The sequence below is a fragment of the Pecten maximus genome, chromosome 9 (genome assembly GCF_902652985.1).
Source record: "Pecten maximus chromosome 9, xPecMax1.1, whole genome shotgun sequence".
NCBI classification, from domain to species: Eukaryota; Metazoa; Mollusca; class Bivalvia; order Pectinida; family Pectinidae; genus Pecten; species Pecten maximus.
In genome coordinates this window covers 22,543,127-22,566,019 of record NC_047023.1, presented here as the reverse complement: position 1 = coordinate 22,566,019, position 22,893 = coordinate 22,543,127, and the positions used below count along the sequence as shown (strand labels likewise).

Genomic DNA, 22,893 nt, shown 5'->3' with positions numbered 1-22,893 from the left:
TGCCTTAGAAGAATTTTCAAAGCACGCTAGCAAAAGATCATCCGAGGACAAAGGAACTATTAAAAGAGCACATACGAGATTGTTGAGGGAGGAGATAAATTGTCGTAGAGGAAGATTTTAGGATATTATGAGGCAAGACAAGAACATTGATTGATATGTGGTTATGGCATGGGCCCCAGAAAGGAAATGGAAAAGAGGACGACCAAAGACGTTGTGGAGGCGAACGGTGGAGAAAAAGAGAAGCGGGTTGGAAATTATGGAACGAAGTGCAGAAAGCAGCAGCCGACCGGGAGAGGTGGTAGAGCTCTGAAGACCTGTGACGCAAGGTACCATGAACGAAGACGTATACACAGAGTCGTAGACCTTCGTATATAGAATTGGACAAGGTGCATGTTTCAGAAGGTATTTGTCTTCTTTATCAATTACAAGGACCATATATGCTAGGAAAGATCAAGTATTTATTTGGCGAACTATGTTAAAAATCAGTAGGATTCATTATTTTTCCTCGTGAAGCCAATAACAAGTCTTAGCTAGATTTGTGAAATCGCTTGTTCTCTTGCAATTGCCGAGATCTTGATCTTTGATTAGTCCAGCTCAAAAATAACAATACGTCTCCTTTTCTCTGACAACTCGTCTACTCTGTAGTTAGATTCTGGACAAAAAAAACAACAGTATTTTTGGAAGCCACATTGGCTTTCCATGAACCACATTCCCAATAATCAGGATCACATCGGCCATCAAGGGAAGCCCAAGCACTATCTACTGTTGTTGCGAAAAAAACATTTGTAGCATTTTTTCACTGCAATAGTAGCCAAGCACAAAGTTTCAACATTTTGTGGCGGTTCGTTCTGTGAAAAGTTTGATTTTAGCACAATAACGATTAACTTACCACTCCCAATATCGATAGGCACGGACGTCTTGATACGGTGTTTTCGCTATCGTAAGTTTCTAAGGCCACAAATGGGCAATATACGAACACCAAACAATAGTCCACTTATTTCAACATTTGAAATAGCAGCATTTTGGCTTTTCCTTGTTTTGAACTAAATATGTGTCAATGTATATGTAATGAACAAGAGATCCCAGAGGGATCGTGAAGCCCACCATTGAATGACCTTTATTGGATCTCTGTAAGACTGATCTTGTCTCTACTGTTCTCTTCTCTCTCTTAATCATTTCAAATAACAAGAGGAACACACATAATAAATTTGAGAAAGATCGCGTGACGGACGCTGGACAATGGTCAGCTAGCAGAAGTTCATTTTAGGATTGATTTCAAGTTCAGATGTCCTAATTTTGATAATTTAAAGTGTGTTGCGACAGGTTCTGTAACGCTGGTATAGAGGTAAGGGATAAACAACTTTTCGGGACTATCTATTAGGACAGTCTAGACGGACATCTAAATTATAGCTTATTATGCGGTAGAGTTATAGTGATGTCAAATATCAAGTTAAATATAGCATAAGGCACATTTAGGACAGGGACTGTCTTCTAAATGTGTACACTAAATTATCATAGGACAGACAGTTCCATATCAGAGGGAAACTCCCTCACGCCGACAGCACATTGGCTGTTGTTGGTGAGAAGAAACCTAGCATAGGCGGAATCATGTAGGCGATAAAACCAGAAACTAACTAACTTTGAACAGCACCTCTATAATTATAGAAGGTGTAAGTAAGCAAGCACCATATCTTGACAGTTTTAAAAAGTTTTTTTTTTTACATTGCCTATTTTCGCAACAACAAAAATGCAAAAACAAAACTCAGTGGAGCGAATCACAAAATATTTATTATGGAGGGTGTGGGATACAAAAATTGCACTTTGCATCCAGACAATTGAATTAATAAATTTACGTTGTTTATTTTAAACCACATTATAAATCAACATATAATCAGCTTACACAGACATATGTACATAAGATGAAGAGGTAGCATCGCCATAGCAAAAGATGTACGATACACGCGTGTCAGCGACATGGATAAAAGGGGAATTTTTAAGGGAATCTTGCCAAACTTCACATTTTGATACATGTACAGTTTTATAGGGATAGCAAATCATTATTGATCAAATTTCTAAATGAGTCATTTACACAAGTTTTCGCTGTCTTTTTTAATTTACAAATATACTGTACTGAACTTTTCAGAATTCTTGAATTGATTTTCATTTACATGTGATATTATATATCATATCAAATATTGTTATATATGTGTCCAGATACCCTTTGACAGGTCAGTTCTGAATAGGTAAAATGGGCCCATAGGCTCTTGCATTATGAGATAAGGTTTTAACTCTTAAACAAAGCCTGGCCTTCTCTATTATATTGTGCATCCGAAAAAAAAATGTCAATTTGATTGGAATTTTGTACAATCATATACACTTAACTAGTCATTTGTCTGAAAAAAAAGCGGCATGAAGTAGACAACCCTTTACTCATCAAGTACATAAATGGTTATGATATAAACTGGTGGTGATAAATAGTCTATTCACATGAAAATTATACACAAAATGCTGTTACCACAATATAGTAATGATTCGTTGCCATGACACCAATAGTTCATACAAATTGACTTTAAAATGTTAAAATGGTAATATACTATTAAACCTTCAAAAAGATAAGATAAAATGAAGAAAAATAAAATTTTCTAATAAAAGTAACATTTATTTCTCTACTAATTTAACTGAACATGACTGAATTAAGCTGAATAGGAATTACTTTCGATCTCTCTCACTTCATATGTCCAGGACATTTATATAAAATTTTGAATGCTCAAACTTGTTCTCATATGGAACCATTAAACTGCTTTGATAAAATATTTATGTCCTTTCAAACCACTTATCCACAAGGTTTTTGATAACTGCTAATTTTTTTTCCTTAAGCATGCTAAAAATCAGGACAATTTTCACTGACATACCATCTAATTATAAAATGCAAAATCTTGAAGTAAATCCACAGTAACATAAAAACGGCAACATATACCATACATGTTACACGAAATGTTACAATTCTGTCATTCTAAAATAATTGCATAGCTATTTAGCTTGATTTTATTAGTATTTGCTGGTGTATGCAATGTTTCAACATGAAATGAAATATACAATTTGGTTTAGCTTGTACATTCGTGAAACACATGTATGAATAGTTCGGTAGATTTACAACAGAGAGACGACCTAAAATACATAAAGTAAAAAAAAAAAAAAAAAATTTAAAACAAAATGAGAGAATGATTTAATTTATAAACCCATTTGTTTTAATATTTACGATGTGTATATACCCAGTATAATTAAGATTAAATGGATAACATTCATCTCTTATACCAACATATGAACATTTTATCATGTGTATACTGTTCATAAAATGTAAGTTTACATTTATCGTTCTCAGTTCTACATGATACACACAACCGGCACAATCATACTGGTGAGTCTTTATAAATTCTTTACAATGAACAAAATTGGTAATGTCATAAACATTACCGGTGTAATCATGTTAAAAAAATGAGGTAATTTGGTAAATTGCAGTAATATATACACCCAGACAGTTAAAACATTTTGGTGAGTATTAGTATCTGTGAACCTATTTGGCACAACTAGCTTTCATACAATCTTAAAACATATTTCAAAAGTACTATTTTGGATGACAATATTTGCTCAACTTTGAAGTAAAATTAATGAAAATGTCTAATCTCTTGAGGCTTGAGCAGCAAATAAATTTTTACTAAGGTATACAGACAAGAAATCTTGACTTTAAACATCTTCAAGGTAGGCACAAAAATTTACGTCCTGTAGGATTAGTGGAAACAGATATTTTTTAGCATATTTACCAGGACAGTATTGTCAAATATAGACTATCAGCACTAGAAACCTAGTCTTGCGTAATTCTACTGACGTTTTGACTTAATGTTTATACATTTATTGCATTTATCTGGTAGATTCAACTTCCAGTTGTATATTGGCAAATATGGTGCTTAAAACTACCCGGCTTATTTTGGAATATTATTGGCAGTTTAAGCAAGCTAGGATAATCAAGTGTTTTCACACATTTTTTTAAAGAAAGTATTGCTGTAATTTTTTTATCTGTGCTTCAAATATATAAACATTTTTCAGAAAAGATATTATAAATTTATTTAATAAGAATTTAGATTTTTTGTTACATATTTGGGACATAAACTCAAAAAGAAATATCAAAGAACAAACGAAAGTCATTGTATTCTCCTCATGTTGCAATGAAAACACCAAAATAAGTCTAGTCCAATCATGATCAGCACACAAAAAACTTCATCAGTCATTATGCTATCACCGGTATTGCTTTCCAAAAAATGTTTAATAAAAAAGAATTACCAATAAATTAAACAGGTATACACAACCACAGGAATCATTTTCATCCATCTTCTGTACCATACAGAAAATTTATTCCTATACATCGTACATAATTGATGTATTGGGTAAAAAAACACAAGTATAAATAATGATCATTTTTATTTGCACTGAAACTTAAATAGGATACAGTATTATTCCTTATCCTAAATCAGTTGATCACTCTTGCAGATTCGTTTCCCTTCATTCATTACACATACTTATCACCTAAACAAATATATAAAATATTTAAACTCAACAAACAATAACAAGATCACTTGTAGACATTTAACTTTATATTAATTCACACTGTAAATGCAGCATAACGGCAATTATCGTTCCTCACAAATCATTAAACAGATATATCAAGTACAAAGACGATGACAGATAATATCATCAAACCAATTAAAACACATGCATACACAATTTTTATCATTTCATTTAATTTGCAGATCTACTCTCACGAAAAGACTTTTTTTCTCTTATTGCCTTCGAATGGACAATTTGATGGAGTTTTATTTTTTCTTATCAATATTTATTTTCTAATATTATAACTTTTATTCTTTATGGAAAATTGAATCAACACATTGACCATAAATTTTCTTTAAATTCTTACATTAAAAACAAATATCAAGAAATTCTCAAACATCTGGCAGTGTCACAAGTACTTGTCTCGCCTGTCAATACTCTCAAAAATAGATTATATATTGGGTTTGCTGACAGATAAGGGGAGAGCCTGTGGCTGTACTTTTATCCAATAACCAATTTAATTATGATTCAAATGTTAATGAAAAAAAAAGTCTTGTAAAATTTTTGAACTTAAAGGTGAATGAAAACAGCTTTTTAATTTCAAATCAATCCTCATCAAATTGACTTGTACAGAAACACTATACAGAACACTATACACTGATGGTAGTAGAAAAGTCAACCTTAGATATGGACTTGTAACAAGTGTACAGGAATGTCGACTGTGCTAGAAGTAATACACAGTATAGCAAGGAGACGACTTAAGATTAAAATCCAAAGTAATGCATGCTTAGTAGACTTAACACTCGAATAAATCCTGGAATTTCAAAATTCAAATAAATGCATCCTGGAAAAAGTATACCTGGTGTTTGACCAGAAAAAAAAAAAAATTTACATGTATATATAAACTGATCAGTTAATTCTTATTTTGGTATGACTAATATCAGAATATGTGCTTTACCAAATCTTGATAATATGATTGTGTTAAGCTTGACATCATCACAGCAGAAAGTCAGGAAATCTCATTTCACAATATGGTTTCTGACCTTGTTATGTAAATAAAATGTTTTCATATACATCTCATTAAGAGAAGTGAGAAATTCATTTAAATCTGAAATACTGATAAAGCTTCATCTAGATTTAGTGTTTCTTGTATATTTCAATCATTCAGCCATATAGCTCAAATTTACATTTGTCCCTCAACAGTACCCAAATATACAAGCATACACATCTATACATAACAGAAATATGATAACTGGCAGGCCCTGTTTGCGGTGAAAACTGACAATGAAGTGTAAAGCCTGGCCTTGCTACCTGAAAGACATCCAAACAGCTATTCAAGTCTCGGCATACTTCATGGTTGTAATGGACATCAATTCAATATGTATTTTCAAAGTAGTTTGGACAAAATGAAATAAATACAATTTAAAAACATTTTGACTGAACTGATATACATCACAGGTGGTAATGTGTGGACCATATAGATCAGGTATTGGGTAATGCTGTTAAAACAATTCTCTGAAACTTGTTGACAAGAAGCAAATTAAAGCCTAAAACCAAGCGTTAAAACGTTTTTAACTTCTTTTGTATTGACAGAGTTCAAGTTAAAAGTGGAACATGTTCAAGCTTACGACAGGCTGAGAAGTGTGAGGTTTTGTAGGCCAACTCTATAGGGTATCTACCCACCTACTAATATCAGCTGCGACAAGACTTCTGTATCCAGTCCAGGTATTTTTGTGCCAAGCCTTTTTCAAAAGTGTCTTTAGTTGTCATATGGTTTCTAGACACCAAGTCAACTTCCTTTAACAAGAGAACTTGTCGCTCATTTTCAAGCTTGGTTTTCTTCTGACTGGTTTTGATGGGAAGATCTTGATCATATCCATTTGGCAAGGATATCATCTCGACAGCGACAGTTTCTGCATCACAGACTTTACACAGAGCTTGGAACACATACCTCCTGTAAAATTATTGTCAGAGATTATTACATTACTTTTTAAGGCAAAACAATTCAATTGTGTAACATTGATTTCAGAAAAAATTTAGTAAACATTTTTCGTTTTACAATAATTTGCGAAACAAGTTATATATCAACTTATATTAATCACTCTTAGTGGCCTGGGTGGAAGCTAATGAGGGGTCTTACTGTGGAAGGAAACCAGAGTACCTGGAGAAAACCCACGTAGTTGGCCAGGTGACCCGATACCTTCTCATGTTCAATCTAGGAATCGAACCTGGGTGCCTAGGTGAAAGGCAAGTGTGTTAGCACTGTGCCACTTGATCACCAGGAACGATTTTGATTAGACATATCAGTAGTGTATTTATTTTTGAGATTTTCAATTGTTTCACAGTAACAACAGAAATAAGAATATCTAATATTTGACTGTGAAGATGTTTAGCAGGTTATTTTTTGACAAACCAGGGCCGTTTTTTGTTTTTGCGGTTCAAACGGTTGGACCAGCTCAGGACCGGCGTCATTCGTTTATGAAATAAAGACGGACCTGGTGATTTGATATTGCTTTCCGACAAACCTTGACAAAGACTTCCTAGGTCTGTATTAACATCTGCAGGTCTGTCAAGATATATGCTTGAAATATTACATTTAAAAACTGATGAATCGGTTTATCCGTACAAATGCTGAAGTAGACTGAAGGGAGGTAACTCCAAAATAAGGAACCAATACAATTAAATTTTCTGCCAGACATTCAATTTCTTCATCAATACCATGACATTTTTAAGAAATACAACTTCTTCATCAACAACTGGATATTTTTATTGGCGTTGGCAAGCTATTTTGTTCAAAATCTTCACATTGATACTTGTCATCTTCACAGTATCTAATGTGATTCAACCAAAAAATGTGATACATTTATAACTATAGGTCAAAGTCATTTGTATGTGGAAACTGCAATGTACTCTTCCCTATGTATCTTCTGGCCAAATATCAGTTCTTAGTAGCTTATAGTTTTCTAGAAGAGGTTTAAAGTTGATGGACAATGGACATCCACTATTACACCTTACCATAAGGGGAGCTAAAAATTGCTAAAATTTTCAAACATTTTATTTTACATAATTATGCATTATAGATGAAACAATGGAATTATATGGTGATATTTTAATTCCATTTAGACATGTATAATGATACTGTTGAAGGGACTTCCAGCTTACCTGTGGTACCATATAGCCTCATGGCCAGTGTAAGACTTCAGCAAGTCCACCACAATTTGCATTTCCTTGTTGATGAGACTTCTGTAGCTGAGGGAGAACTGCTCCCTTAGAGCATCCGCCTGTTTGTGTATGTTAGTTAGAAGATACTGTCTGTAGTGAAATCCACTGTGATCCGAGACATGTCGTCTCACCCATGGCTCAGCTGCATGTAGCTCTCCAACCAACACCTGATCAATCAGAAAACTAGATGTAATTCTGAGCAGAACTCAGCAGAATATGAAGGTAAACATATTGGTAGCAGTGACCTACTTCTGGTATGTGACAAACTATCTTCTGACGAAATATCCAACAAACTACTGGTAACCTTACATAACCCAAGGAAATAGTATTGAGTGATGTCCTTGACATGAATAGAAGGATAGATTCGAATTCACAGGGACAACATACAAGTACTCCTATAACATAAGAGGCCGCTGGCCGGCTCTTTTTCTATCGGATATTATTTTGCCGACTGCGACCGCTAGTCAAAAGTATCTCGCCGTGTAAAACCTCTAACATTGTTGGAGTAAACATACAAGGTGATGAATAGAACATTTACAATAATAATATATACAACTGTATATTAACTAGAATTTTATTTTAAATATTTATTACTAAATTCAATAAAATATTAATTGAAAAGTCAACACAGCTCAAAATTTATGAGAAACAAAATAAGGGGAGTATATTCCATTATGTAATTAAGATACAAAGTAGAAAACAAGTATTATAACAGATAAAGAAATCACCTGGAGGGTACAGTTGTAGCAGTTCTGAATAACCCAGCTGCGGTGGTTCCAAGCATTATAGTTACATGGGTACTTCTCCGCAGCCTTGCGACAAACATTTATCTCACGACGCATCACTTCATGAAAGTCTGGCTGCTGGTTCATGCCGCCGTGTACATTATTGTCCATTAAAAGGAAGTTATTTGCATCAGCTTCCAGGTCGAAGTCTATGGCATCCATGTTGACAAAGTCGTTGTATAAACTCCCTGTACTTGTAGTGCTCCCATTACTGGAGCTAAGGCAGCAATCAACATACCGTCTGAGGAGCCATTTCCTACAACCAACATTTAGCTGTATCAGAGGCTGAAATAGTGCTAAATACCAATTTGTAAATAGAGACCGACATTTATCAACAAATATTTGTTTGTTTTTTTTTTTTTAAGTGCACAATACATTTAAGTGAAACACAGTCAGACCTCTCATCACTCGGATATTCTCTTGTCCTATACTCAAAATTACCTGGTAATCTGTTTTAAAGACTACTTACTCAGATATTTTCTATTCTGACATTGGTTGTGTTTAACATGGTGTCAGATTAGATAGGTTTCTTAGAACATTCACAATTCATCATTTTGGAAAAACCACCAAAATATACATAAGGAACAACTGAATTGTGATATTTTAATTTTAATAATAAATTTTAATTTAATTGTTAATTTTTTTTATTTTTTTTATATCCATCATCATTACAATTGATATTTATTTATAGACAGCTCCATATCAGTTTATCAATTAAAATGCATGTTGTTTCTAACATGTAAATACATGCATAGCAACTGCTACAAATACAAATAACAGGAGGTTCAAAATATTAGTTTACACCTGTTGACTGACTAAGACAAGTATACCTGTGGCAGAATGTCTCTGGACTTTTGGGATGTCTGGACAAAACAAGGGCTCCAAACTTGAGATCGTCTATAATATTAAGGTCTGACGATTCCACCAGCTCTTTCCTGTGTAAAAATAATTAAATTAGCTATAAAAAATCATGTTGTCACAACATATAAATCAATGTTAATTTCTTTTTCTGTCAAATGTGTATATAACATATAGTACATAATACATGTACATATTAGTCCAGACACATCATATATGTGTATCAAGATTGACAACTCCTCAGAACAGCAAACTGAACAGACTTATTTTACATATTGTATGGAGTCTGACTTTATGTTATATCAACATTAAGAGTAATATGTGGGTATCATTCCAACTTAGTTTTCCAGTTTGACATTTTGTGGAGTTACATGATGCTTTAACAATTTATAAACAAAGGTTAGACAATTTGTGACATGTCCCTGTGTTTATGAATATGACACATTTGTAAAAATGATATTCAGACAGATATTTATCACTTTCAAATGCTTTTAACATATCAACATAACTAATTCTTGCATTTATTGTCAGTTTTACTCATTTAAAGAATAAATCTACCGATAACATTTGTTTAAATTTGAAAAATACATTATATAATAAATGTGATCTATGAAACAAATCAAAGAAAAATTCCTTAGAAACTGACACATTTATGACACACAAGATATACATAACATAAATTTGTATACTGTATACATGTATGAATATAATCTGTACCTTATATTCCAGACTGTTAAACAATCTGCATTAACCAAAACTACTGCTCTGCTAAGACTTATCAGGTCAAAAGGATCTGGAAAAGAAATTTTTATTTTCTCATTACCAACAGTAAACTCATGTGTTTAAAAAATTACAAGCAGCCAGTTTCAGTATTCTGTGAATGTGCCTTGAATCATAGCATTAATGTCGTACTATTTTTGACTCATCAATACACAGAAAATAAACTTGCATAATATGAAATGATTGACATTTCACATCAGTATTACTCAATATTACATTAATTATCATTCCCCCCTTCAATTATACACTGTATATTATTACTAAATCAAGATTGCAACCAATGTATGTCATCACTAGTTACAAAATTCATGACTCCCTTTTATTTAAAAGCTTTTAAGAAATTACATTACAGCAGAATTTATCTATTACTCAAAAATTGCATAAACTTGCAACATACATTGAACATCTAAATGATATCCTGCTTTTGTAAGTGTGTTTATGTAATTCAACAAAATAATGCCTTAACTATCAGGTATTGTCCTGTACATTGTAATCTCATTAATGGACGCTTGAGTTGCTTGCTTAAAGGAACAAAATTTAAAAAAAATGAAAAAAAATGTACCAAGAAATTTGGCATGTGCTTCTTTTTGGCGCCAAGCCATAAGAGTATTATAGGCGTGATCGTAGAGAATTTTGACGCTCCACATCTCGAGTCCAAGTTTGTGTTCCTGGAGGATAAGAGGACTTCTGTTGTGTTTAGGTTCCAAAACTGGCAGGAAGTCATATTCGTCTCTGAAAAACACATGAGTGTAATTATCAATTATAAACATTCAGATCTAGAGCAATTTGGTGATTTAGCTGGATAACATATATATATATATAGCTCCCAACAATGGTCAGACAATTTCTAACAGATGATGATCAGAGCTTAGGCAGGGCAAAAAAATTCTTTCCTGTTCTATATGGTGATGTCTATCTCTTAAGTCTATTCATACAAAATGTAGATATCCCTAAATTTTGATTGTGTCCTAGGTTTATTGCTCTGATAATTAACTGACAGAAAAAAATTTAAACAATGTATATATACAAGAATGTGGTTGTGGTGCAGGGGTTTAAATTATGCAGATACAGTATTTTAATTTCTTGCAAGGCTTTTAGGTGTTGTAGATCATGAGTTCAAGGCCTGTCAGGGAATGTGTCATAAATGTGTCTTCATAAATCATTTGTGTTACTTTGTTATGTATAAACAGATAGATATATTTTAGTCAAGTCTAACTTTGTTATATAGCCATGTTGTCAGTCAGGGAGTGTTCTCTGTTTAATTACCATTGAAGTCTTTTAATAGTGTCCATGTGCAACTGGTTGTCATGTAATGATGTGTCTATATTTATCTGTTACCTGTTTGCCAATTGTGTCCAGATATGTCAGAGTGTGAAGTGCATGCATTTGAGTTTGAACATAATTAAGGGTGTATGTGTATGTGAGAGTATTTCAGTGGAGTGTTTGGGGAGAGATGTACCACAGAGCATCTACGGGTTCAACATCAGACTTTTTACTGATGACAGAGACGATTATATCCAGACTAAGTGTCACCATGTTAAAGGTATGAGATATATATATATGTATGTGTTAATGGTTTTATGTTATTAGCACCTGGACAATTTATAATTATACATGACTACATATATGACCCAGTTCTTTTTGTCAATTATTCAATGTGGCTTTTTATTCACATGGGATTTATTTCCCAGTATCATGTGTGGTGACACTCCTGACTAATGTTACAGGTTGGGTTTCCGCTCAAATGATAAGACGAAATCCTGTGTTGAGTTCGGACCATTTATTCAAGTATATCCTAGTTGTGATGATATATATACCAGACTCTGCGTGTGGCACAAAGTCTAAGATACTCATGGTATCGTCATACTAGAGACTTGAAAATATTACATCAGGACTGTATATTCAATGTTTGGCCAGTGCGACAAAAAAAGTACAGTCCAACCTCTGGTTGTCACGATCGTATATTTGACAATGACCGGAAAAACCGATCTGGCGCCAAAACATTGGACCAATAAAAACGTACATATCTCTATGACGTAAGACAAAAGACTTGACCATTGACCACAGTACATAATACGGACGGACGAGAATATAACGAAACGATATAACATTACATTTTGAACATAACAATACTTATTACTTCTAGGTAATCACGGAACAATTTAAATACAAAATATACATAAAATAATCCTGCCACACTAATAAAATAATAGAAGGAAGCAAAGGGTTGCTGTTTCTTTTTTTACTATCACATGTTTTTCATTTTCCCATTTTCAATATTGTGCCATTGACATGTCACAAATAATAGCTACACTAACTAACACAACAAAGCAAAGAACATAGGTTTATAGATCAAATTTTTACGTAATTGCTTTGAAATTAGAAACTTAGAGTCATGCCCTTCGGATTATCTTGTGTTGAAATAAATGCATACATCGATCAGTTGTTCATGATCAACTTCTAGATCTGGTAACTATACCGTTATACAGACGATGATTTATAAGAGATTTTAGTAATGTTGAACCATGAAATATACCTAAATGAAGAGTGATTTTGGCCAAGAATGTACTCAAAAATTTGACACAAGTGTGAGCATAAGATGTACATGTATGTTTTCGTTTATTTACGTAGTTACACCTGTGCCAAGTGACACTGACATGATCATGATTCATGAAAATGGACGACATAATTCAATAAAAGCATATCAATTGAGTGCTCAAAATGTGTATAATTATTCCATACATTATTTAAACACACAGAATCGGACAAAAAAATTGACATTACAACATACATGTCAGGATCTCGTCGAAAAGCAGAATTTAAATCCGAAAGTAGACGGGATCCTCGGCTGTCAGTCGCCATCTTTGTTTATATCACGTGACTTTATTATTTATATTTGTGATGAAGACAGAAAATGTTTGAAAATAGCATATGTATGATGTGTTTTTTGTAACAATATAAATTTTTTACTAGTATATAAATTATTGTAAAAATAACGAACAAAAATAAAAAAAAATATTCTCGTAGTTTCACGCGAGATCTGTCATGGCCGACGAAGGAGGTTTAGACCTCGAATGAACATGTGTTAGCATTAAAAACACAACCTTGTGACGTTTTGCAACCAACCAAACACGTGATTCCATTATGCAGGGAAGGTTTCAACACAATGACAACAGATTTGGGGCCCCAAATCATGTGGCACGACAGCCACATTTAGGAAATGAATTTCAAAATGCGCCAAGGTTTGGATTTGGAAACCGGGAACCACCAAGATTTCCACAAGATCAGTCTCAGATTTTTAGTCCTCCTGCCGTCCCATTTTCAAATACAAGTCCAGGTAGCCACCCACAACAACGCGCACAAAATAATGTTAATTATCATAATCCACTGTTTAATCCAAATACCCCTGTGATAAACCCACATATCCCCCCTCCCCCAATGATTGACAATATACAATTTCAAAATGTGTCCTTTCCTCGTCCTGTCTCCCACATTCAGCAACAAGCTCCTGTCGGTTTTACTAGGAACGCTTCAGTACAACGCACTGGAATGCCTAGTGCCTTTCCAAGGAATGATGTCCCTGATTTTCTGAAAATGCAACAAAGCTGGACTGGCAATTCAAAATGGATACAGTCTGATGAAGAAATCAATCAAGAAAAACAGCAATCAAATGCAGAAGTTATTTTTCCGCCTTCAAACTTTCCCGAGGGCAGAATGGAGGAGTGCACACAGTTCCCTCCTTATCATTTGGATGACGGGTTCAAAAATCCGATTATGTTTGACTCTCAAAATTCTGTTGAAAACCATATGCAATTTACAAAGGATAATAGAGAACAAAACAAGCCACTTAACAGAACAAAACAAGCAAGTCAGGAATGGGTTAACAGATGGTTGGAACAGATAGGAAAGTCATCTTCTGAACATCTAACCAAATCATCACCAGTGCCCGAGTGTAGGACTCTGAAAGTTAGTGTTTGATAAACTTCATTTAATAGATAGGACTGAAATGTAGATTACCGTTAACTGATGTTCACAATTTACAAGACAAATTCTAAAATTTGGTAACATGAAGGGAACATAATCACAAAACACAGACAAAAAATAAAATCCAAGTTATAACTATAAGTTAATAGCATTATACTGGAAAACTGGGTCATATAATTGTTTTAGTTTCTAAACTGAACAAAGCTGAAATTCAAACTGTGACAGTGAGTGAATATCATAGAAACCCTTTTTATTAAATTTTTTTATTTATCTATTTTTTTTTCATGTTTCAAGTTAATGTTAAATAAAAAAAAAAGGAAGAGAAAAAGACAATTTTCAGGCAGACATCTTAGCAGGATTGGTCGTGGTTATATTTAATTTGATACTGTTTTTAAATCTTGGTACTTTTTGTTGCCTGTCAGAAAGTCAGAACATTAAATTATGATTATTGAAAATTTATCCCAGTATGAACAAACTATTTTGTTTAAAGTAATTGTCTGGGTTTGTCTAAATACATAGTACATTTCTTTCTTTCATTTAACGTATACCTGGATGATACCTTTTCCAGATCTGTGAAGCCCAAGAGCGAGTCAAACAGATGGTTTTCCTTTTAGCGAAATTAAAACAGGAGACAGCATATTTAGAGTCACTGACATATGACAGTGATGAATGGAAAACTCATGCAGAGAAAGCCAAACAACTTCAGGTACATATATTACTGACAATATTTTAATAAAGTATGCAAACAGATCAATTGAATTCAGAAAAAAATTGCAACATAATTACAGGGAATCTGTTTCCTCTGATATTGATACCATATAGTTTATGGTTAAACTTAGTTCTCAATAAGATAATTTTCAAATATTTTTTTCCATGATGAAATCTTGACACATATGCATGTTAGTGTACTCCTATACGTATATGAGGTCTTATTCCACCTGATTACATTGGTGGATGTTACATGACAGCCTGTCAAAAGTTTCCTGTCGTGTAAACCTCTAATATTATTGGAATAACATTAGTGCAGAAAATGTTTTTAGAGTTCATCAGTTTTCATCCAAAGAAAGAAATACAAGCCATTTGGTAATCGTGTATCAAAAATATTTGTAAGTTATGGACACTGATGAAACTGTTGGAAAAAAAATTATGCACTTTTTCTGAACAAAGAGTTAGCTATGAAACAAAACAAAAATGCTTCAAATATTCAGATAACAAGATACCAGTGGAAAATCTTAAGTTAAAGAGGTTGAAATATCAAATGTTTCATACACAAAATTTACATAATGGTAATTATGAAAACAGACAGTTTTGAAAATTTGTCGTATTTTCAGATTCAATTGAGACAGCACCAAGAGGTGATGACGGATGAAGCCAAGCTGAGTGACTTACAACAGAGAGTTTCCAACAGGAGAAAGAAAAGGGTAAATCACCCGATGATAAATCTTACCTTGTCTTGAAACAATATTAATAAACTCATAGTAAACATTTTTGGCAACTAATCTATTAGCAACATGTTTTTTAATAGATGTTTGAATAGCATTATTGAAAAATAAAACCTATAAAATGCAACTCTCAAGTATTTTTATGCACAAACTATTAATCATTTCACATTTTACCCAAATTTATCTACAAATATGAAATGTTAATTTAGGACATTAATGGAATTTCTCTTGTTTTCAGTAAGCCTTTCAGACCAAAGTCTACTTTATGACTGAGGTTGCATACAGCCCAGAGTTGGCATATCCTTCCTGTTCATCTTAATATATATCCTTTACAATCAAAACGTTAATAAACATTTTGAGTTTTTAGCTCACCAGTTAGAAGTAATAGTGAGCTTAATGCTGTTGCCCCAGCAACAGCATCAGTGTCCCACCCCAAAACTTGAGAGTTTTTGGGGTACATTTTTGAACAGCTTTAATTATTAGTCCATAACTATAAAACCCACACATCCTTCCAATTTTGTATGTATATTCATTAGAGGTCTTAAAGTGATGCTATGGGAAAATGATGAACATTTTTTGACATCAAAACTCAATTTAAATTTGTTTAAATACTTTTCAGTCCTGAAGTATACATACAATCATTATAAATCTTGGTATGATAAAATGACAATACAGTGTTGGAAATACATTATTTTAGTTTTTATTTGATTTTGTTTGTTTTTTTGTTTAATCCATTGACATCAAATCTAAATTTATTAAGATAAATTTTTGAAATATGATTGAACGCCATACAAATATCTGCTATTGGTGTATAAAGCACATTCATTTGGCATTGAGATTTTATAAATTTCTGGAATTTGACATTAGCCTTTTTGCAATAACTGCCACCTCTGAACTGCATAATCATTGATTGCACTTGTTAGATAAAACTGCTGGCTATTTTTTGTTATTCACATGTTCAATTTTGATAATTCATTGTGACATGAAACTGTCTTTAATATTTGATCTCATTATCCCATGACCTTGAAGTCATTTATCTTCTTGTCCAATGAAAAGAAGATTTTCCGTTTTATTTTCACTTACATAGGTCTCAAAACCCATTTCGCCTATTAAAACTCTTAGACCATACTTGTCAGAATTCATTAGTACTCAAACATTTTTGGAGTGAAACAAAATAACAACATTGTTTTATCAGACGGTTTATTTTTATTTGAAATATACTAGTAGCAAGATTTTTGTCCAGTGTCCATTTTCTTTAAATGTAGTAATGACAATATTTTGAAAAAAAAACCCAAAGAAATTCTGTTTTGATTTGATTTATCAAATCTGTCATTTTCTTTATTAATTTTTTTACCACCACTTTGTTTACAGCTGAGGCAGAAAGAGGTGAAGAAAGAGCGATACGAAGACCGGGAAAAACAGATGACTGAACGAGAGGAGCTACATAAGATGATTGACAACTGGCAGGCCAGAATTCAAAAGGAAGAATCAAACAAAAAGCAGGTGATGTTGTATTGTATACATATCCAACATCATATATTTGGAAATGAAGGCTTCTCAACATCTCAACATGGTTCTTTGTTGTGGTTTAGATGTCGTCGACATGTTACGACCATTAGGTCTTGATGACGACTGCCTAGCAGTTGAAATATGTCTATGGAATCTTCTGGTTGTGATGACGACTGCCTAGCAGTTGAAATATGTCTATGAAATCTTCTTGTCTTGATGACAGCCATCCAGCAGTCAAAACATGTCAATGGCATCTGTTGGTCCTGATGACAGCCGTCTAGCAGTTGAAACATATTGACAAAATTTTCTGGCCCTGATGATGGCTACCTAGAGGTCAAAACATGTTGATGACATCTAATGGTCCTGATGATGGCTACCTAGAGGTCAAAACATGTTGATGACATCTCGACCACAATTTAGACCACAATCCATTTGGCAACATCTGGACAAGTCTATACTGGGATGTTGGAAAGCCTTTATATCCAAATATAATGTTCACTACATAGGAAGGATTGCTATTGAATACCAAAAGGTATCCATTAAAGAAAATTACTACCATTTGAAATGATAGGAGTGTTGGTTCTCCTACCTTTTGTAGTTCAATATCTGTACAATTAGCAGTTCAAAAGTTCAGTAGTGTTTGTGAGATAGCAGTGATGGAAGTTTTTTCACTGAACAAATCAAAACTTGTGAGCTTTGAATTCAGGACCAGAACCATGTTACTAATATACATCTTACTTATGTTACCATTGAGATACAAGCTGTATAAATAAACCTATAATAGCAAACACTCTTGTTGGCCCAAATGAAAATGTGCCATGTTGTAACTTGTTTACTTGCTATTTTGCAGGAGAAAGATCTGAAAGCTGCAGCAGACACTATTCTCAGTGAGGTCAGGAAGAAAATTGCTGATGCTGTCAAAACCATTGATCTACTGAAGGGTTTACAAAAACTCCGAAAACTCCGAAAGGACAGGTTGTCTAGACAAGGTGCGTAATTCTGTTATGTTTTGTTTCCTGGATGAAGATAATAAATTATTAACTATTAGTGTCTTGGCCATTACTTGCAAGTAAACCCTTATATGCTTTAACTTTTTTGATAGCATTTATGAAGTGAAATTAATTATTTTGAAGATTTTAGATTATTATGTGGTGGCATGGACGTCATTTCAATAATCTTGAGTATTTTCAGTAATCATTGGCTGGTGATACTGGGTGATCATGTATATACCACAGTAAACAGAGCTCCATGAGACAGATTCTCTCTTGTTCAACTCATAACTTCTAAATGCAACTACATCATGATTGATTCTTAGTGTTATCCAGAATGTCAGTAAAAATTGAAATTTCTTGATTTATTATGTTTGGAACACAAAATATTGTGAACCATTGGAACATACAAAATTGTATACTTAGTATTCAACAACTGTAGTATGTTACAAGTTACTGATCCTGTTTTCAAATGGCACTAGCTATTTGTTTCGTGATCAAAATGATATTTTTTGACAATTTTATATAGAACAACAAGTTATTGTGTGAAATTTTGGTCAATGCTACAAAATATTACCCATTTCCCTTTTAAATATCAGAGAGGGTACATTTCATTCTACTCACCAAAACATTGTATAAACATTACATCGTTTGTGTTATATGAACCTATATCTACATATACATTTGCCAACCCTAACAGTTAAAAAAAAATTATCGTGTCAGTATAAAAAAGCATTTAATTTCTAAATTGTTTACAGGAATAACTGTACCCATTGGTAGTGACACGAAGTTTGAGGAGCAGATTTCACAGCAAATCAAGACAATGCAGTCACAGAAGGAAGTTTATCTAGCGGAAGAGAAAACCCTTAAGGTATCTGCATCTATTTAATTAATACCCTAAATTTTGGTTACTACTTTTAAATAATAAATGACTAACCAATTGATTTTCAAATTGGTTTGGGAGCATAAAAAGCAATAAGAGTAAAAATGAAAAAAAAACAAAACATGATGATATGATGATGATGATGATGATGATGATTTGTACTGAGAATGCACTGGGCTTAATTTTACAGTGGATAACATATTATATTAATGCACCCTTAAAGCCACAAATTAATAAAAAGTTAGCTTCAGAAATTATTTTATTCATGAGTAATTTTGCCAATTTAACAGAAAAACTGAATATATTTCAATGTTACAGGTAATGTTAGAGGTGGAACAGGAGGAGACCAAAGAAAAAGAGAGGGAGCTGATTCTAAAAATAAAGAAACAGAAGGCAGAGAGGGAAGAGCGAAAGATGAATATCAAAATGTTTGGACCAAGTGGTAAGTAATTTATATTTTAAAATATTGAAAATTTTTAGTTGGATTTGGAAGTGGAATGTTTTGTTCTGAATCAATATTTATAACAACAAACCATGAAATGTTTACATTCAACATTCTCTATGTTACTAAATACAAGGTTTCATGGTTTCCCATTGTCACATACATTTCTCTCGTGTTGCAGATTCTTTCTTAATTCATCATGCTTATGCACATGTGAAATTTAATATTGAAGTACTTTGCCACACTTGTGAAATAAGAATGGTATTTAAAAGACTTTTGAGTAAGTTCTCTCGCTTTTGATGTTGTTATTAACTTAACTTCAGAATCCAGTCAGAACCACTCAGAAACTGTATTGACTACTATTAGTATTAAACTGTTAAACAGCTAGAACTATTCATATTAACAGTATCTAGTCAGCTTCGCTAGCCAGGGTGTTCTATAAGATATCAACTGAAAAGGAGAGTATCATATTGAAAAACCCTTGGATAGCAAAGGTGGTATCTAGTGTGCGTTTAATAATAATCAAAAATCCTTTTGAATGCTCGTAGCCTTTTTATATAATGGCAAATTTGTTTTATTTCAGAAGCTATCCAAGAAGATGACCCTATATTTCCCTATTTCCAGTATTATGATCAAGCTAACCAGGCCTTTGAGGCTTTTCTTCAGATAAGGTATTGTGTATTGCCAAAAATATTCGTGTCCACTTTCTTTTTGTGGTTATATAATTAGTAACATTTCCATAGTTACACAACAGTCTTTAATAGACTGGCAATCAGCCCCTTTTTCGTTATTTTGTAAAGGATTGCTAAAAAAACGGAATTCCAGCTCTAGATTATCTCCCCCTAGTTGAAAACTGCACAGCAAGATTTAAACGTGTTTAAACAGAAATTTAGTTCTCGCCTCTTGCCTATTACAATCAATAACATAATCATTCAAGATTCTGTACATATGAATTAAGACTTCAATACACGATAGTGAGTGAAACACTCACTCGATCTACTTAGTACTCTACTTTTAACTTGATCTACTTAGTACTCTACTTTTAACAACTCAGCTTAATATGTAAGATTGATGGTTATATGTCATACAATGTCTATATGTCAAATATGAAAGAGATGTTACAACAGTGAAATTATTTGTTTTCCAGAAGAGACTGGGACATGTTTTTGGTACCAGATGGGACTCCGGGTGGCAGTAGGATACCTGATGGATTTGTCCTACCCTCAGAACCATCTAGTGAAGCTTGGGCAACAGCTCTGAAAGATGAATAAAAAACATTCATATCAAATTGTTTCTTCTTGTTTGAAGTATGTGACTACACAATAATGTACATGTATATCCATTTTAACTTACTTGGATATGCTATCTTCAAGAACAATCTGAATAAAAAAAATAAAAAATTCCGTAAGACATGGATGCCTAACTCTCGTTCAAATAGTGTCAATGTTTAACAATTTTCTATAAATAGTAACAGTGACTTTGGAGCCCTGAAACACAATATCATTCAAGGTACACACATATTTGATCTTTGTATAAAGATTGGTTAGAATTGCAAAAGCAATGAAGCCGAGTGTGATGACATCCGTTAATTTAATCTTTTTTCTATTAATAGTAATGGTGACCTTGACCTTAAACTTAGCACCCTGAAATGTGAACTTTTCTGAGGTATTCTTCTACTTGACATTCGTATAAAGATTTATCAAAATCTCAAAAGAAATGCTGATGGTAGTACAATATGACATCGATTTATTTGAATCTTTCTATGAATAAAATGTTTACTCAACATTGACCTTAGAAACTCAATGACAAACTTATTTCAAGTTTTTCACTCCTGACATTTGCATAGGTTAATAAAAACCAAAAAAGAAACAAGAGATCCCAGAGGGATCTTGGCGCCCACCATTGAATGATCTTCATAGGTTCCATGTCAGATTGATCTTTTCTCTACTTTTCCCTTCATTTTACTAATCTGTGCAAATTGAGACATCACTCCAGTACTTTTCAAACAAGGGAATCCTAGCTATATAAGAAATTCCAATTGTTTTCCAATTGATCTCAAAATGCAATTAGCATAACGAGGCACCAAGGGGAACCTCCATATGAAATTTGAGAAAGATCCATTCAGTACTTTCTCAGAAATAGCAATAAAAAACTTCAATTGTCAAAATCCAAGATGGCTGCCTGTCGGCCATGTTGTTTTCTGATTGGTCTCAAAACGCAATATGCATAACTAGGCACCAAGGGAAACTTACATATGCAATTTGAGAAAGATCCCTTCAGTACATTCTCAGAAATAGAGATAACAAACTTCAATTGTCAAATCCAAGATGGCTGCCTGTCGGCCATGTTGTTTTCGGATTGGTCTCAAAACGCAATATGCATAACTAGGCACCAAGGGGAACCTACATATGAAATTTCAGAAAGATCCATTCAGTACATTCTCAGAAATAGCGATAACAAACTTCAATTGTCAAAATCCAAGATGGCTGCCTGTCGGCCATGTTGTTTTCGGATTGGTCTCAAAACGCAATATGCATAACTAGGCCCCAAGGGAAACCTACATATGAAATTTCAGAAAGATCCATTCAGTACTTTCTCAGAAATAGTGATAACAAACTTCAATTGTCAAAATCCAAGATGGCTGCCTGTCGGCCATGTTGTTTTCCGATTGGTCTCAAATCGCAATATGCATAACTAGGCACCAAGGGGAACCTACATATGAAATTTGAGAAAGATCCCTTCAGCACTTTCTCAGAAATAGCGATAACAAACTTCAATTGTCAAAATCCAAGATGGCTGCCTGTCGGCCATGTTGTTATCCGATTGGTCTCAAAACGCAATATGCATAACTAGGCACCAAGGGGAACATCCATTTGAAATTTGAGAAAGATCCCTTCAGTACTTTCTCAGAAATAGCGATAACAAACTTCAATTGTCAAAATCCAAGATGGCTGCCTGTCGGCCATGTTGTTATCCGATTGGTCTCAAAACGCAATATGCATAACTAGGCACCAAGGGGAACCTTCATATGAAATTTGAGAAAGATCCCTTCAGTACTTTCTCAGAAATAGCGATAACAAACTTCAATTGTCAAAATCCAAGATGGCTGCCTGTCGGCCATTTTGTTTTCCGATTGGTCTCAAAACGCAATATGCATAACTAGGCACCAAGGGGAACCTACATATGAAATTTGAGAAAGATCCCTTCAGTACTTTCTGAGAAATAGCGATAACAAGAATTGTTTACGGACGGAGGGACGGACGGACGGACGGACGGACCACGGACGCAGGGCGATTTGAACAGCCCACCATCATCAGATGGTGGGCTAAAAAGAAGATGCTGGTAAGAGTGATGACATAAGTTTGAGAAAGGACAGATAGGTACGCTAGTGGGTAAC

General features: G+C 33.5%; 2 protein-coding genes across 3 annotated transcripts; one reads left to right on the top strand and one right to left on the bottom strand.

Moving 5' to 3' along the window:
- Positions 1-1,762: 1,762 nt before the first annotated feature.
- Positions 1,763-13,109, bottom strand: LOC117334635 (protein prenyltransferase alpha subunit repeat-containing protein 1-like). 2 transcript variants are annotated; one of them, XM_033894357.1, is made up of 8 exons: positions 13,039-13,109; positions 10,810-10,979; positions 10,185-10,260; positions 9,440-9,544; positions 8,553-8,865; positions 7,765-7,991; positions 6,286-6,556; positions 1,763-5,913 (listed from the first exon to the last, which is right to left on the bottom strand). In XM_033894357.1, the coding sequence occupies exons 1-7, from the start codon at positions 13,107-13,109 to the stop codon at positions 6,295-6,297; spliced, it is 1,224 nt and encodes a 407-aa protein (XP_033750248.1). In that variant the 3' UTR covers positions 1,763-5,913; positions 6,286-6,294. The 2 variants fall into 2 exon arrangements, with proteins under 2 accessions (XP_033750248.1, XP_033750247.1); XM_033894356.1 differs by having other exon boundaries at positions 1,763-6,556.
- Positions 13,110-13,265: 156 nt separating this feature from the next.
- On the top strand, positions 13,266-20,787 carry LOC117334634 (programmed cell death protein 7-like). The gene is made up of 9 exons (XM_033894355.1): positions 13,266-14,213; positions 14,800-14,937; positions 15,563-15,652; positions 17,045-17,176; positions 18,033-18,171; positions 18,930-19,042; positions 19,373-19,496; positions 20,080-20,167; positions 20,644-20,787. The coding sequence occupies exons 1-9, from the start codon at positions 13,392-13,394 to the stop codon at positions 20,765-20,767; spliced, it is 1,770 nt and encodes a 589-aa protein (XP_033750246.1). The 5' UTR covers positions 13,266-13,391; the 3' UTR covers positions 20,768-20,787.
- The last annotated feature ends 2,106 nt before the right edge of the window (positions 20,788-22,893 follow it).

Coding starts and splice junctions, on each gene's coding strand:
- LOC117334635 (XM_033894356.1), bottom strand. CDS start 13,109: ATGGCGACTGACAGCCGAGGATCCCGTCTACTTTCGGATTTAAATTCT. Junction 10,261..10,809: donor AGCACATGCCAAATTTCTTG/GTACATTTTTTT, acceptor TTTCTTTTCCAG/ATCCTTTTGACCTGATAAGT. Junction 8,866..9,439: donor CCAGAGACATTCTGCCACAG/GTATACTTGTCT, acceptor TGTTGGTTGTAG/GAAATGGCTCCTCAGACGGT.
- LOC117334634 (XM_033894355.1), top strand. CDS start 13,392: ATGCAGGGAAGGTTTCAACACAATGACAACAGATTTGGGGCCCCAAAT. Junction 14,938..15,562: donor AGAAAGCCAAACAACTTCAG/GTACATATATTA, acceptor TCGTATTTTCAG/ATTCAATTGAGACAGCACCA. Junction 20,168..20,643: donor GAGGCTTTTCTTCAGATAAG/GTATTGTGTATT, acceptor TTTGTTTTCCAG/AAGAGACTGGGACATGTTTT.